The sequence below is a fragment of the Aulostomus chinensis genome, chromosome 23 (assembly GCF_037954235.1).
Source record: "Aulostomus chinensis isolate RoL2024-O1b breed Wild chromosome 23, RoL_Achi_v1.0, whole genome shotgun sequence".
Lineage (NCBI taxonomy): Eukaryota > Metazoa > Chordata > Actinopteri > Syngnathiformes > Aulostomidae > Aulostomus > Aulostomus chinensis.
In genome coordinates, this window is record NC_141342.1 from 11416745 (window position 1) to 11432962 (window position 16218).

The window sequence follows — 16218 nt, forward strand, 5'->3', positions numbered from 1 at the left end:
ACAAGTTAAATGTAGGAACTCAAAGCCATATTTTTCAGTATCCATAAGACCCAGTGGGCTGGAATGATCTGCTACTGTCTTGTGCATCATTTACATGCCTGCTACTGTATGTCTTTGAAAGATAATGCCATATGTGCATGGCATTGCGAGAGTAGGAGCATGCACAACAACAGTCGCAGGAAGCCCCGAAATAGAGACAGGAAGTTCATTTAGTAAACACAATAAAGCAGACTGTGTAAAACTGTGTAAAAACAGAGTGTCGGGCAAATATAGATATGATCTCACTTACTCTATGAGTTGCTCCATTGCAGTAACATGGAGCTCCAGTGGCAGTTGTGTTGAGAAAACTTGTCTTACAGTCCTGACTTTGACCTGAGAACATAAAGCAAAGACAGGGGAAAAAATGATTCACTCGTCAAAAACTTTTTAACTGTAGCCTTGTCTCCCCCCTACATCTATCATCCCCTCTTTCTCTCTTTCGGGGACTCTGCAAGCTTCTCACATCTGGAGGTGTTGAGTTGCAGAAATGCCTCCATACTGTGTGATTTGTGATGGAAACAGCCTGAGCTTTCCCTCCGGCACAGACGTAGATCATCTTCTTCACAGCTACACTTTAAGCAACTCTAGCATAATAGTACATTCAAACTATGAGAAAGGCTTTCTTCGTCGTCATCGCCATCACCATTACGCATACACCTTTCAATCACACTGTCTCCCTCAAGGAAACATGCCATGTATCTGATTAACATTATTCATGTTGATGTGAGGTAATTATGCAGAACAGCAGCACCTGAATAAACTGTGTATGGGTGGTGACACCTCTCTCGCCTCCAGCCCACATGTTAATTAAGCAGAACATCTGGTGAGAAGGGATACATACCGTCGAGGTAAACCGAGAGAGCGCTCCCTTGATGCAAAGTGCTGAGTGTTTTGGAAGGTAGCCGTCAGGTGTATTTGGGACATGCGTCCACCCCAACCCCCCACCCACGCTCCTTCTGCCAAGATCTGGTCCAATCACAATTTATAAAACTCCCAGACCTTAACCTCACATGCACCTACTTACACACTTGCCTGATGTGGTCTGTGCTGACTGACATCACTGACTGAAGTTGAGTTTTATATGAATGTTGAAAGAATCCATCTATCAATCAATTTAACCTGTCACTTTCAAAACTGATGACTTATAAAAGTAGTTTGAAAATTAAGGAAATATGCTAATTTACCTTCTGGTGGAGAGTTAACCAGCAGTACAAGGAAAACAAATCAGAGTTTATATTTGTAACAAATGGTGACCAAAAAAAATTAATTACCAAAGTTACAACTGGGACTCCAGTGAAAATAATCTTGGGATTAGATCAGGTGAATATTATACTTCACGTGACAAGATAACTTAATGTGAACCGACTGTAGGGCAGAAGATCAGATATACAACACCTTGCAAGTCATAAGGGACAGCAGGCAAGGTGAAATACCAAAACTGTTTTTACACAATATTGACAGCTGGAATGTCATCATTACACCACGCTGTATTGTATAAAAGTCATGACAATAAAATGGAGACATTTTTTTCTACCGTGAATCCAACAGCAGATGCAGTCAAAAAGCCAAAATAGCATCTGTAGCTGTGAGGCTACATTGAAAAGGAGCCTAAATTTGCAATGTACACATCTTTTCTAGAAATCAGTGCCACTAAGTCAAAAGTCCCCTGAACCAAACTGAGGCAGTTAAATTCAAATCCTTTTCTGCTTATCTTAATTGAAAATGTATTAAAAAATATCACCTGTTAAAAAAAAAAAAGTATACATTTTTCAGCTATATGAGACTGTTCAAAGCCAGGATGCGTGATGTGACAAATCTTAGATTAGCCGACTGAGCTCAACCCAACATGATGTTCCCTAGACATAATTTTTCAGTCTAGACATAAAAATGAGGAGAAATCTATTGAAAAACCCTCTGAATGTCCTTGGGCCAGAATCATTGTCTTGGGAATCAGCTAATACAGTTCTTGAAAAAGCAGCGCTCCAGTGGCAAAATCTGGGGAACAGTCTGACAAACACACAAAAGGACTTATAGCAACTCCTCCCAGCTAAAAGGCCAACAATACATCAAACAGCAGGGACAAAAGACAATTGCACAAAAGGAAGCGTTATTAACTTGCTTGTGTTACTCACAAGTATGAAAATGCTACAGTTTTTCTTCAGGTTGGCCTTCATTGGCCCTAACATGTAGTAACCTGATTTGAATAATATTCTTTTAATGAATGGTCTTTTAAAACTCTACACAGTTGACATATCTATCTCCTTTGCTCCCACTAAAGCCATCCTCCACATTCACAGCTTTGCTTCCACCAAGTCATGCATACTAATATGTGCTGTAACTCGGTGCCGTGGCCAGCCGCTGCCTGCCTGTCCCATCAAACATGCATAAGAAACAGATGTATCTTTGATGTAGGCTTGTTCCTGTTGCCCCATGTGCCTGCGTGTGTATGTGTGTTTATGCGTCTCTAACAGTGTGCTCACAGGCCCTGCGGGTGTGAGCTAGACTTGAGAGATGCTGCTGCATGCCCCAACATACAAGGCATGAGGGGGGGTCGACTCAGATCCTTGGCAGGGCAAATAATCAATGCAATAATATGATGTCATGCTTCATAGAAGCAATTAGTCATTACATGGGTTAGCTGTTGTTCACAAGGAGGTGTTGTGGATTTCGCAGAGGTAGTATCTATATCAAATAAATATTTTGATTTTTCTTCTGCTCTGACTGATGAAATGACAGTACAATAATACAGGTACCTCAATACCAGAAGCCATCAGCTTAGAGTGAAGACTTAGCCTCTTAGAACAAGAACCGGTATTACCCAGTGGATATCCGGTTCTACAATTCTACAACTTCATTTGGCAGAGGCTTTTGTCCAAAGCCACGAAGACTTTAGACAGAAGGGAAAGCCTTTGTAAGTACGACAAAGTGCTTCAAGATTGAGTGGCTGCAGGTGCTGCCATCTAGTGGAAGAAGAAGAAGAAGTGCCAGGTTGTTGTTTTTTTCGTAATAAAATTTAACCACAACTGACCACAACCAGTAATTCAACTTTAACAATATCTTTCAACATTCAGCACATTCAATATTCAACACTGTCAGAGCTAGGTATTCACTAAGAGCTGGGTCTTACACCTTCTGACTCATTCTACCCCTGAGGACAAAGAAGGAGAAGGGTCAGATTTGAATATCTAGGTGTTCCCTGAACAGTTGAGTCTTCAAATGTCTCTTAAAAGAAGAAAGGGACCCTGCAGATCCTATGGAGTCGGGTAGTTCATTCCACCAATTGAGAACAACTGAACAGAAGAGTCTAGCTGTCTTGTTCTGTCCACTGTTTACAGTTCGTAACTTGACACACTTACATGGAGTTGAAAGATGACGAATACATGTGGATTGTATTAAAAGTAGCCAGTTAACACTCAGCTAACAGTTTAAAACTACTACACCATTGTTAAATGCACTCCATCTCCTTTGCACTCCACATGGACGGTTTATGGGGATGCAACCGAGGCCCCTTCAAATGTTATTGGTCAAAGCTACTCAACAAAAAAATAGAAATCAGAGGCTTCCCTATCCCGATATTTTCTTCCAGACCTACAGATTCTATCTATTCTATCTATTGAGATTACACGTAGCTTAATTCTGGAACTGGTCTGCTTGCTGCCATTTGCTTTTGCAACCTCAAAGGCCTCATGAAAGGGAAGACACAACCAAAACTGTACACTAACAGGACGCAACGGTGGAGCTAGCTACCTCCTGTTAGTCTTTGTTAGCTTAAATGTGAATAAAATCAGTTATGGCTCTTGTAAGACTGTCAAAATATCGGACTTTGATAAAGATGCACTAGGTGTGACACATCAGTCCAAAATTAAGTTTCTTGCCAGATCACCCCACTTCAAGAGCATCAGACATGCCTTTGTGTGAGTAGGTTGGATATGTTCTTCGTCCTACCATCCAAATGATACCATGGATCACATTCCAGTCGTGAAACCACTCCTTCTGATTGGTTTTGAGCTGCTCTTTACAATGTATAAAGCGTTTACCAGCTGGAAAAGTATCTTAGGACTGCAACAGTGATGGAGAGACATTAAAAATCAGACAACATTTACAACGGATGCAGTTAGTACATGCCCATGTGTGCAAGATGAGCCATTAAACTGTTGGGTTTTATAGAAGGGGAAAAGACCCTGAATCTGTTTTTTTTTTTTTTTTTTTTTGGTGACAAATATTGAAATATATATTAACAACTTACACATGTACACAGGATAAAACTTTTTATGTCATGGTGCCCTGAGTGTAGCATCCATACACATTTAAGAAAACCTAAGAGTTAAAATTCTCCATTAGGGATCAAGCAGGTGTCCCTCCACTCTGAAAATATGGGGGACTATTTTTTTCCCCTTGATATTTACACAAAGTGAAGCACCCATGCCTTACACAAGGCGCTTCAGAGCGGGGTTACTTTGCATTTACAGGTATTTTGAGTCTAGTTTGGACATCTGAGGCCACCCAGATTCAATATGCAATCGGACAGGATGCTGATGTTAGGATTTGTGTGACAAGATTGGCAGTGCTCCATGTAGCTATCATCTTTAAGCACCTGGAGCTGTGAGTATTTCCCTTGCACAAGAGTACAAACAAGTATAATAATGAGTCATCAGAGGGAAGAGCTTATCCTGCTTGTCAGTGGTAGCCTCACATGCCAGTGGCTGGAAGATTTGCTTTGTCTGGGTGTGTGATACTAGGGACACAAACCCTACATACCCCTTCCTGTCCTCACCAATAACCAATGCTAAGTGTCCCTGACCCAACCTTCCTCCCATCCCACACATGTGCACCCAAGCCCTACAACAGCAACACACACACACACACACACATCTTTTTCCTTTTCCCCTAAGACAATTGTGTTACTCACTCTCTATTGTGGAAGCTAGTCATTTCCACATGTGTGTTGGGCATAAAACAGCAAAGAGCCAACTAAAAGCATCCCTTTCCTGACTAGCAGGGTCACAAACTGTCTCGTATAAACACAGGACACACCTTAGTCCAACAGTATCCTTCTGACCCCTTAGTGCTCTTACTCGTCTTCCCATTGACTCAGAAAAAACTAGCGAGAGACTATTTTCTCTAATACTTGAACGAAAAAGCAGAACATTAAAGCAACACTGGTGTTAAACTATGTGTGAACTTTGAGGGAGCTTAAGAAGAAAAACCTCTCAAAGCTGAAGCTGGTGTCTTTTGTCTCCCAACGTGCCTCGCGCTGGGTTTCCCTAGCATTGTCATGACAACAGTGTGTACGCACCGACACTGGCCTTTGAAAACAATAAAGTTAACTCAAGCGAGCTAGCAAGAAACTTTCTATATATAAAAACAAAATACTAAACTATCGACTTAAAGTTGTGCTTCGCTCCAACGGGCAAGTGCACAAGGTGTTCCGAAGATAAATTCACGCTCACAACTTCACAACTTTACCTTTGTTTTTCTTTTTTTTTTTTGGACGAGGAGAGCTTTTTTTTTTTTTTTTCGGTTCTTCACAAGTATTCCTCCCGGGCCGTGTTGGAGTAAAACACCGTCAGGAAGTTCATTTCAGTCGGGTAGTCCCAAAGACGTATGCGGTAGAAAGCTTACATTTTCTCAACATGGGTACAACGAGGAGCATTAGCACTACACGACATGCGGGAGGCACCGTCCAGCGGTACTTCTCTCTCCGCCCATACTCACACTCAAACCCGCTGCCTGCTTCTATCAAGTGATGCTTCGCTCCGCCTCATTCAACCCTGAGGATATACAGTATAAATCACTGCACGTCCAAAGGTGGATCGCATGCTGTCTGTCTGTTTGGATTTATGATAGATAATCATTAAAGTCACCTTCACACATGAACTACAGAAACCCTCTTAATAAACATAATGCGTTCGGACATTGTGCAAAAAAAAAACAAAACAAAACATTTCATATCATCTTCTCCTCGTTCTCGTTGAAAAAAAATCCTACATGACCATAAAATACTTTTTTCATTTCCTACTTATTTATATATTTCAAATGTGTAATGGAAGCTTCAAAGTTCCACATTATTACTATGATTTGATACATTTTGTACCAGAATCCATCTCCAAAATATTTGTGATGTGACAACTATTGCTTGTAGGACCACGGCTTAAAAAAAACAAATATTTTTGGATATTTTTAGATATTTGTACATATGAAAAGAGGTCTTTACAACTGCTATATTGCATAGGTAATTGTCTTAAGTTAAAGAAAGGGAGGGAACAGATTCGATTTTGCTCCCTTTTGTTCCTTTTTGGACATGCATCTTATTTTCATTTCTTAATCTGTTTGACATAAACAAGAAAGAGAGAAATATATTTCAGATGAGCCCAGACAGAATGTACAGTTTCGCCAATGAACGTGAAAAAACATAGTCAAATTCAGCACGTATCATTCACAACATTCAGCTGTAGGGACAAGAATTGCATTTTTGACCGAAGGGGTATTTTAAGGTTACAGTAGATTGTGTCTGTCCACCCCCAAATCATAAACCTCACACCAAAAATGTCCAGAGTTCACCTGTCATGACCTTTCTCTTTCTTATTTTCTATGGGGTAGTAGTACAAACACAGTCTCAGTCAATTATTTTGACTGATTGAGCACACGACAATTATCTTAATAAGACTTTAATGGGTTTCAAGAATTCCCCCTGCTATGTCATTATGGAAGTACTGGCCCGGTTAGCCTAATCCTTTGAACCTCTCCGGTTCAAACAACGCGGGTGACACCGGCATTAAGAGACATAATCCAGACTCCATGAATACTTCACATGCTACCCTTTCCCCCCTAATGACATCTAAATTTCACTAAGGATTTTAAAGTAGGCTTATGGAGACTCTGAAAAAATACAGCGCATGATGTCTTGTGTTTTTTTTTTTAAGGAATCTGTGACATGAGATATTTTCTTTTTGTTGTTAGTTTACACATAAATTGGGTCAGCAAATTTTACAGCTATACATAAAATCTTTTTTTTTTAAAAAGACAACGCTATTCAAGTATTCTTGAACATATAGGCTGCTAATATCATACACAAAGGATTTCCAGACAGTTGTAAGAGCTGCATATTTTAACTTTATTGATTTTTCTGTGTATTAAATCAGGTCAGTAAAAATGCATGTCTGATGAGCTACATTCAGGTAGCCTCAAGAGCATAATGCATATAATGCATTACTTTATTCTACCTTATTACAATGAGCTTTACAGCAACATCTGTGAAGGTAAAGTTGTTTGCCCGAATTGGTAGATTAAGTAGTTTTGCCATTAGTAGGTTTGGTACTGGTATGAATAGTAACAGTGACAGTACTTTATAAACTTGATCTTTGTTAAAGTGTATGTCAAACTAATCTAAGCCTAATGGCAACAGTCAAAAATGAATCTAAGAAACCAATACTGAAGTAGTACCCGTCAGCAGTAACAAAAGTAACAGTATCAAATTGAACCAAGATTACGATATGACATAAATATATATTTATAGAGAGATGGAACTTTGATTAAAACACAGAAATAATCTATAATAAAATGGGACTTATTTGTGAAAGCATAACTTTACAAGTAGCAGTAGCACTATTCATGTACAAACATAATCGAAGAAGTCAGAAAGACAAGACTAATACCTGCCAATGTGTTGAGTTTCAGAGCTCCTTTTTCAATTATTTTTCTTTTTGAGTATGAGTATTTAAAGAAAAACAGTAGCGACGACAAACGAAAGAATGGAGACGGACCAACGAAAGAAAGACAGCAAAAGTGAGAATAAAACAAAACAAGCCTCATAACAAAAAAGTGGTCCAGGTTAAAATAGGGCGATTCAAATATTATGACACTAGATGGCCCTATAATGCCAAGGATTGACTGGTCTGTGTGTGAATGTGGAACTAAAGAGACATTTAGTTTTAAAATCCAGCCATGACAAAAAAAATTAATGAAAAATATGACACAAACAATAAAACTGAAATAGAACAATAAATAACGAATATACAAATTTGAGTACCTTTGCTAAAGGTTATAACAGCCGAGCCCGGATATCCTAGTTGAACATGTCCGTGTTGAGTATGGGAAATTGAGTTTTATTTCCCTGCATTCTTCATTGGCCTTTACGTAAGCTGTCCCGCGCTCGCATTGGTCAGATGACTCATGCTACGTATATAACGTACGAGCGCCCTGTCTTCGCTCCGTAGAGATCCCCCCTTCCTTCCTAGGCTGTTTGAGGTAAACCTACGCGGTGGCATCGGTTTCGTTAATACCTACCCGAGTGGAAATAAACCGTGTATGTTCGTGTTTGTCATAAATGTCAAGAACATGCCCTGGCAGTGGACAACGCGAAGCTAACGGTTGGAGGTGTGACGGAGGCTAAAGTATAACACGGAAAGAACTTATCCTCTGGATGGCTGTGAAAAGTTAACGAAGAGACGACTGAAAAACAGGAATATTTCCCTTTCAGTCGACTAGAGGTAAGAATAACCGGGTTGCGAGTGGACTTCACACAGCTGTAAGACGTTATTGATAGCGTCGAGCGAGGACAGTGTCTTTGTTTACAAGGTCCCCGGCGTCCTCGCCTCCCTCCCGCCCGCCAGCCCACCGCCTCATCTGGCTACACCGTAAAGCTAATGTTGGTGGAACTGCTCGAGCTTGTGGCTTTACACTCAGTCCACAAATAGCTTGATTATGTGAGAGCGTCCCTATTAGATAACTTTTACCTGTGGCCTCACTACAGAACAGGAGAACAGCATTGACGTGTCTAGTTGTCAGTGAGCTAATTCAACCTGCAGCTGGAGACAGGAGATTTAATGTTTGCTGACCTGAAGTCAGATAATCCAGGTTACAGTAGGATGGACAGCAAAGTAAACCTCACATGTTTTTTGTCCACGTCAGTGGTGAGAGTGTCAGAGTGAGAGTGAACTTGTCTGGGTTATTGTTTGTGCTGTGAGGACACAACTTTTGGCAGTCAGGACAGTTTAGGTGGTGTAGATATGATAACATACAAAGTAGCGTGAAATCAGCTCACCCCCCCCCCCCTTCTTCCTCTTCTCTGTCCCGGGAGATGAAATCTAATCTCTCTCCTTCTCCCTCTCCTTCTCTCTCACTCTGAATGTGTCAGCTGCTGTCTCTGGGTGCTGACTTGCACAGGGACAGGTGGCTGTTGGACAGGTGCGCTGTGAACAAAGAGCAGCAGTCCTCTGGTTTAAGTGCATGTACTTGTTTTATGGCACCAGGTCCTGTATGCTGCTTTTGAGTTATTTCTTTGTTCATGTCACACTTTTAAGATTTCCGGGGGTGTTTGCGAGCTTTGGCGATTGTGCATCGTTTGTTTGCCTTTGGAATTTACTAAAACACACCTGGCTGATCTGGTTTCGATTGAGCAACCCTAACAGGTACTGAAGTCAAGTTTACCAGACACGTCAGTTTCCGTCATAACACCTGTAGTGACAAACATACCCTCCCCGTGAACCGAAGAGCTGAACTGACAACTCATACTGAACCACAATTAATGGTTAATGGTTATGCTTTCAATGCAGTGGGGAGGCATATAAAAAGATGTCATTTCATATTAGTTAGGCCTGTGCTTCTCTGAATCCAGAGAGGGAATGAGAGATCAGGAATGAGGTCAACTAAAGGATATGAAGTGGAAGAGCAAGGAGAGGGAAAGTTTGAAGGCTTATCTCAGTAATAGGCAGGGACAGTTGAGCAGTGATGAGTGTTGCAGTCACCGCTGTCTTCTAGTTAACCCTTTACTGAGATTTATGACTGGACTTCAGTGCCCTTTTCTCTTTCTTAATGATTCAATTGAATAATTTAGATTCTTATTATTAATATTTTTGTTATGATTATTGCCTAAATTAGATTTTTAGTGTGAGTGAACAGCGGACTGTTTCTGACACCCATCACTATTCATTTGAGCCCAGTCGTATTAATGAGTGAGACCCGGGACTATGGTGAGATTTATTTAAATCTCTTGAACGCGGCCTTCTATTCCTTCCAGTTTCTCTCTGGCAGCTCGCGCCAGTGCGCCTGCGCGCTGCTGACACTCCAGTAATCCGCTGTGAGGAGGAGATTGCATCCTCGTCCTCTGCGCTCAGGCTACCAGTGAGGGAGAATTAAATCCTGTGGCAAAATATATGACGAGGGGAACACATAATGGGACCATAACAGTGTTTCAGGGATGGAGCGCCATGAGGATATCCGAGCGGGGAGTGTGTGCGTGTGTGTGTGTCTCCTGGCGGACTATAGAAGACAGCAGGGTTTAACGTCTGCAGCCAAAAATGCTGGAAATATGAAAGGCTGGATTGGACCCAGCGGAAGATGGTGACATTTGCGGTTGAGAGTCCCTTCCTGGATCAAACCTCATCGGTTGTTTTCACACTGTCTAAGCCTGCATGTCGCCTGCTGAGCGAGACTCCCCCCGGCCTCTGTACCGCTGTGGGGAAACGGACCACGGGGCTGCTGCTGTTTGCGCTTGTGTTATTAGCGATTAATCATCATGTAACCCACAGTCAAGCCGGAAACCAAAACTGTAGATTTCAGCACATGTGATCACCCGGTTCAGTTCCGTAATAATCAGCAGTTTCTCTGTTGGCTGTCGATACTCGTCAGGCAAATGAGCCTTCTCCACCTTTTTTTCACCCAGGACTGATTTCTTTCTTTGCCTGTAGAAACTTGCACAAACAAGCTGGTAAATCCACATAAATCCAAGTTGAAGTAGAGGTAGCGTCGGCAGTGGGATCAGACCCGAAATGAAGCGGTCTATCTCTACGCAGAGGCAGCGGAAACTCGGATCATCTCCCGTCCTTGTGTTGGCAGAACACCGCAGCCTGAAACGGAACATTCCTCTCGGGTATGTCGGATGTTGCGGGATAGAAAACAGAACCTGAAGCAGAGCTGTAGCCAAGTTTGATCCGGAGGTTAATTGTATAAGTTCGTCTTCAGTTTCTTTCGAACTTGTTGGGAAAAGCTTTCAAATATGAGATACAGTGGGAGAAATGGAGCTGCGTGGAGCGTTTTACTGGTAATCCTCCGGGACAGCTGTTAGTCAGACTGAATGTCTGAAAGATGACACTTGGATATTAACATGCTTGTAATTTTGCCAACAACCTTCCAAGGAAATGCTATGCACTGATGTCCTCCAATAACTTCACGTGACTATCGACAGAGTGTTATTTCATTGTCTCCTGGATTATTTTTTTTGCCACTTTTTGAACCTTACACTCTCCAGAGAGGTGCACTGTTTAGCTGCTGAGATGCTGATTGACAGCGAGCGCTTCAATCTCCACATTTTTCTGCTCTCAATGATCCTCTGAGCATGTGCAGAAGAAAGAGGAACCAGGCATGAGACTGCACAGACTGGGAAGATGTGTCAGAAGGCACGCCGGAGGAATTCAGAGTGGCACTATGGAAGACATGGTGCAGATTGTTCTAATCTTAGGAGAGAGAGTGATAAACATTCGCTGTGAGAGCATTTTATTGTCTCCTTGCTGAGAGTTACCTGGATACTTGAGTACTTTTATGGAAAGAAGTTAACCCTTTTACTCTCTCGGAGTACCTGAATACACCTGTGGATCCCTTTTCATCATTTGAGCTCAAGGGAAAACCCAAACCATCAGATTCCTCTATTTGAGACCACTTCTCCTATCGTGGTGATGGGGAGCTCAGCCTCATCCCTCACTGCAGAGACAGAGTCGGACCATGGTTTCCGCAGCACCCCTTACTCATCGTCCCCCCCTGTGGGCTGGCTTAGGAACAGCCACAGCAGCCCACTGTGGGGCACCACCTTCATCACACGTCAGCAGCAGCACCCGCTGCCTCACCGAGAGCGCAGGTAAGAGCCAGCGCTGTCTAAGCAGCCGGGTGCCGACACATTTCTCAGCTGAGTGAACTTTGGCCGTGAGGCAGGACAGGCATGGCTCAGTGGGTGCTGTGGAAACCAGGGGAGGAAACGGTCTCTCCATCAATAGTTATTGATCATTCAGGATAACCGTTTGTTTAATACAGATCCACAGGAAATAGTGTGAATTTAACCAACCTTTCTCTATCTGACTTTAAAAATGTCACCGATGCATAGCGCTCTTGTTTTATTATCCAGGTTTAACCACCTACCCCCAAAACCTTCCTTGGATGGCTCTATATAAGCCACAACAAAAAAAATTAACAACACTCCATCAATGACCCAAAACATACAGAAAATATCTTTTGAAGTAACCATAACTTTGGGATGTATCAACCCAATTAAAATGTAAAGCGACAGAAAGAATTCCTTTACACAAAGATTGACGAAATAACGAAGCAAACTCTGCAGAAGACAACAAAAGGGAACGGAAACCTGGGTTGTGTTTGAAAAGTGATTTTAGTCAAGAAAAGCTCCCGGTTAACTGATCCAGAAACACCACAGTCTCAGCCATAAAAAGAGCAATTTGATTTCTCTTCATGTCTAAGAAAGTTGAGTCAATCCTTGGACTAGGATGCAACTCATCAGGTAATGGGTACAACCAAGGAGAAGGAAAAGGGAACCGAAGCAAACACTTGCGTAAGCGAGCTGTGAGTGTTGAGCACACAAAATGCTGAACACATCATTTTGTGTTCTGATTTTTTTGTTTATTTTGCTTACTTGAATTTTTGTTCCTGTTTCTCACCATGTTCACCCATCCATCCATCATCCGTCCATCCATTTGCTATTCTGCTTATCCGTTAAGGAGGCGGGGGGGGGGGGTGCTGGAGCCTATCCCAGCTGACATTGGGCGAGAGGCGAGGTTCACCCTGGACAGGTCGCCACTCTGTCGCAGGGCCATCCATCCATCCATCCATCCATCGTCGTCTTCCGCTTATTCCTTACTAGTAAGGGTCGCGGGGGGGGGGGGGGGGGCGCTGGAGCCTATCCCAGCATCAACAGGCGAGAGGCGGGGTACACCCTGGACAGGTCGCCACTCCGTCGCAGGGCCATCAGGAGCAATTAGTGGTTCAGTACCTTGCTCAAGGATACTTCGACATGGTCAATAGGGGAAGTAAACGGCCACGCTACCTCCGAGCTATGCTGCTGCCCCACTTGAGAAACTCTGTCACAAAGCAGACTCGTATTACTGAAAATCTAATAACCTCTCTGCCACCGATAAACTCCGCTGTTTCATAAAAGCTTATCATGTCAAAGCTTGCATTTCCTTGTTGTTCTATAATTCACCCCAAATCTGGCTAAGCTGGATTTGTAAACCAGAATCCCACCCTGTTGGCTCTTTCTAGCACAGCTGTACAGTGATGGACTACTATTTTAGTGATTGCTTAGAGAGATTGATCAAACCACTGGGTGCCCAATGAAAGTAGCCCAGAGGGTTAGGATAACATGAGTTTTTCTGTCATGAATTTGATGGAGCTACTTGATGCGCTTTGATTTAGTATTAAAATGCATTTCTGCGAGTGATTGTGAAAATAGGAACATACTCTCAGTGTTAGTGTTGAATGTTAAGCAGACATTTTTCATGCTCCTTGGTATTTAATCACCTAAAACTGAGACTTTCAGATATGTAGCTAGCCATGTTTGGTTTCTCTCCAAATTGATTGTCTGTACTGTCAGATTGGCGTTGGGTTCCTGGTCGGGTCTTGTCAGTCAGGACGTGCCTTCCCCTTAACCATCATGTCCTAATCTTTTCTAGCAGAAAACGTCAGCGTACCTGTCTGAACAGAGTTGTTGATTTTTAAATCTAGAATCTTTGTGCAATATGTTAAAATTGTCCAATCTTACAAGCAAGCGTGATGTAATGGGTGAAGCTGTGAAGGCCTCCTGCTGAATCTCACTGCAAATGTTGAATTTGAACAAGCCATCACAGTTCCAAAATATGTGTTTCCATGTTATATCAAAACATGACTCCTGTTAAGAGTTCATCCCAGAACAGATTTCTTATCCGGCTCGCAGCAGCTGTGTAATTGGCCTTTATGTTCTGGTGAGCAAACGGTTTGTGGGAAGAGACATGCTATTCATATAGACTGTGTTTATCTGTATTGACTGCATTGAAAAGATGCAGTCAGTAACTGTACATACAAGAAAGACTGTGCTTCAGTAATCCATTGTTCCAGTCGTGTCTGAATCACTGTCAACACTGTAAAAGCCTTTCAGTAGTGTGGAAGACGCTCGGTTTGAATGTGCAGCTCATCCAGCGGTTGACTTAAATCCCAAAGATGACCTTCTCAACCACTCGCACAGAAGCTTGTTTGGAAGTGTTTCCAATTTTCCTTCAGCTTTTTGGGTCATGTCTCCAGGAACGAGAACAGGCAGTTGATATCGACCGCTTGTAGTGTATTGAAGTTGTTGCTGAGTCACTCAGGGCATTGCGGTCCGGTTGTTAGTTATTGATTTTCAGAGAGCCTGATCACATTTCCCCACAATGGATTCCATTATTTATTCAGCATCAGTCTCCAGTTTGGGCTTTCATCTTTCGTGATTGCTGCTCGTTGCTGTCAGTGCTTTCCTTGCAGTTGCTCCACACTTAACAGTTAAGGCTGTCAGGGCTTCCATTGTTTACTCTTGGATGATTTAAAAAAAAAAAAAATAAACCCCCCAGTTATTTATCCCTCAAACCTTCAGTCAGTTGTTTCTTATACTGTTGTTTTTATGTTTTTTTGGTTTGCATTGGTTGCACTCTGACCATTGACATTTTAAACACATTTCATAAAATGTTCTTACACACAAATTGGTTCTTGCACATGACAGGATTTTTGTAAACCATCAATTTAGTCTTACAGGCAGGAAGCAGAGTCCTGATCTCCATGTAACATTGAAGCCTAAATTGTGGGCTGTACAGGTCTCATAGTGTGTAAGAAGAAATTAGTGCATAAGAACATTTCATGAATGTGGCCCATTGCTCTCATATCAATCCCCTCTCTCTCTCACTCACACACACACACACACACACACACTCATTCTCTCTCCCACAGTCTCATCATGCGCATACACACACTGCTGTGTGAGCCTAACAATGTTAGGCAAGCTTTGCTGAACGGTGACAGAGCATGAAATACAGAAACAACTGAGCACCATGAGCCCAGCTTAACTTCAGCTATTCTTATACACTTTGTCTCGGATATATTGTTCTGTCGTTATATTGTTCCTCCCCTTATTGTTCTTAGCATCAAAAGTAGATGACTGGTCTTGTCTTAGGGTAATTTCACTTTGCTTTTAACTGTACTGAACAGTCAGTGAAAGATAGGAGGTGTGTTTTCTTCAGAATTTCAACCTTTTCTCCATAACTTTTGTCCCGATTTTACTTGAATTTAATACGGTATATTTATTTGGTTTAAGCTGAAGGTCTGCCTCCCAACAGCAATGTAATCAATTAGCTTGACATGCAGGTCTGCATATGTATGTTTGAGTAGTGGGGTCATGCATGTAGGTTCCTCTGGGAACCCTGTACCTATGGTTTGGCTACCTGCAACACTCTTGTCCTGTGTTTTCTTCAGAGAAGCATAATTTTAGCTTTTGGGTGCCTTAAAACCTCAAAAATCACTTTCTGCTGAGATGCAATCTCTGTGTCCTATTCTGTCCCAGCATGATAGATGATTGCATTTATTGCAATTCTATTCCACTGGCCGTCCTGCACTTAATTGGATTAAAGCTGGCCCATTTGGACTCAACTATTGCTGTTTATGTCTGAATTATTTCAGCACGTCTGCTTTAGCTACCATCTTTTTGAAGACAGGGCTGCAACAGGTCAGTCCCCAAACTGCCAGAAGAGATTTGGCATGCAGGCTTTGCCTGACAGCGTGGCTTTCTCTGAAAAACACTGTTGTGGAAAGAAACAAAATAGCCAATTGGCAATGCAGCTGACATGATTACTGATTCTCCTGTTGCCATGGGAATCTGTAGCATATGTTCAGTAACCTAATTTGATTGGGTCCTATAAGACCACACATAATAGCAACCTTGCTGTTTGACTGACACAGACCCACATCCATGCAAGCAAGTCAGGAACATATAACCAATCATGTCACATTATAAAAGTGTCACACGATTAAAACTTATTGGAAACGGAAAAAAAAATAATTTTTTTTAAATTAAAAATGCTTGTTATATTAAATACTTACTTTAGGGGTTTTTTTGGGGGAAAAAAATTTGTAAAATGATACATGGAAACCCTTTTTTTTTTAAATAAAATTTGATGCACA

At 41.9% G+C, this 16218-nt stretch overlaps 2 protein-coding genes across 4 annotated transcripts in view; one reads left to right on the top strand and one right to left on the bottom strand.

Annotated features, from left to right (window-relative positions):
• Positions 1–16218, bottom strand: part of ankfn1b (ankyrin repeat and fibronectin type III domain containing 1b) — a 159764-nt gene that overhangs the window by 141957 nt on the left and 1589 nt on the right. Inside the window, exons 1-2 of one of the 2 annotated variants that reach the window (XM_086194515.1) lie at positions 5506–5789; positions 290–372 (exon numbers count right to left, since the gene is read on the bottom strand). In XM_086194515.1, coding sequence (XP_086050641.1) covers positions 290–306 — 17 coding nt within the window. In that variant the 5' untranslated portion in view covers positions 307–372; positions 5506–5789. Of the gene's footprint in view, positions 1–289; positions 373–5505; positions 5790–16218 lie in introns of those variants that run through there. The other variant, XM_086194516.1, reaches the window with a different exon arrangement.
• capn15 (calpain 15) overlaps positions 8263–16218 on the top strand; it is a 36492-nt gene continuing 28536 nt past the window's right edge. Inside the window, exon 1 of one of the 2 annotated variants that reach the window (XM_086194520.1) lies at positions 8263–8528. Coding sequence is in view for 1 of the 2 variants with exons in the window: in XM_086194519.1 (XP_086050645.1) it covers positions 11712–11890 (179 nt within the window). In the remaining variant the exon portion in view is untranslated. Of the gene's footprint in view, positions 8529–10127; positions 11891–16218 lie in introns of those variants that run through there. The other variant, XM_086194519.1, reaches the window with a different exon arrangement.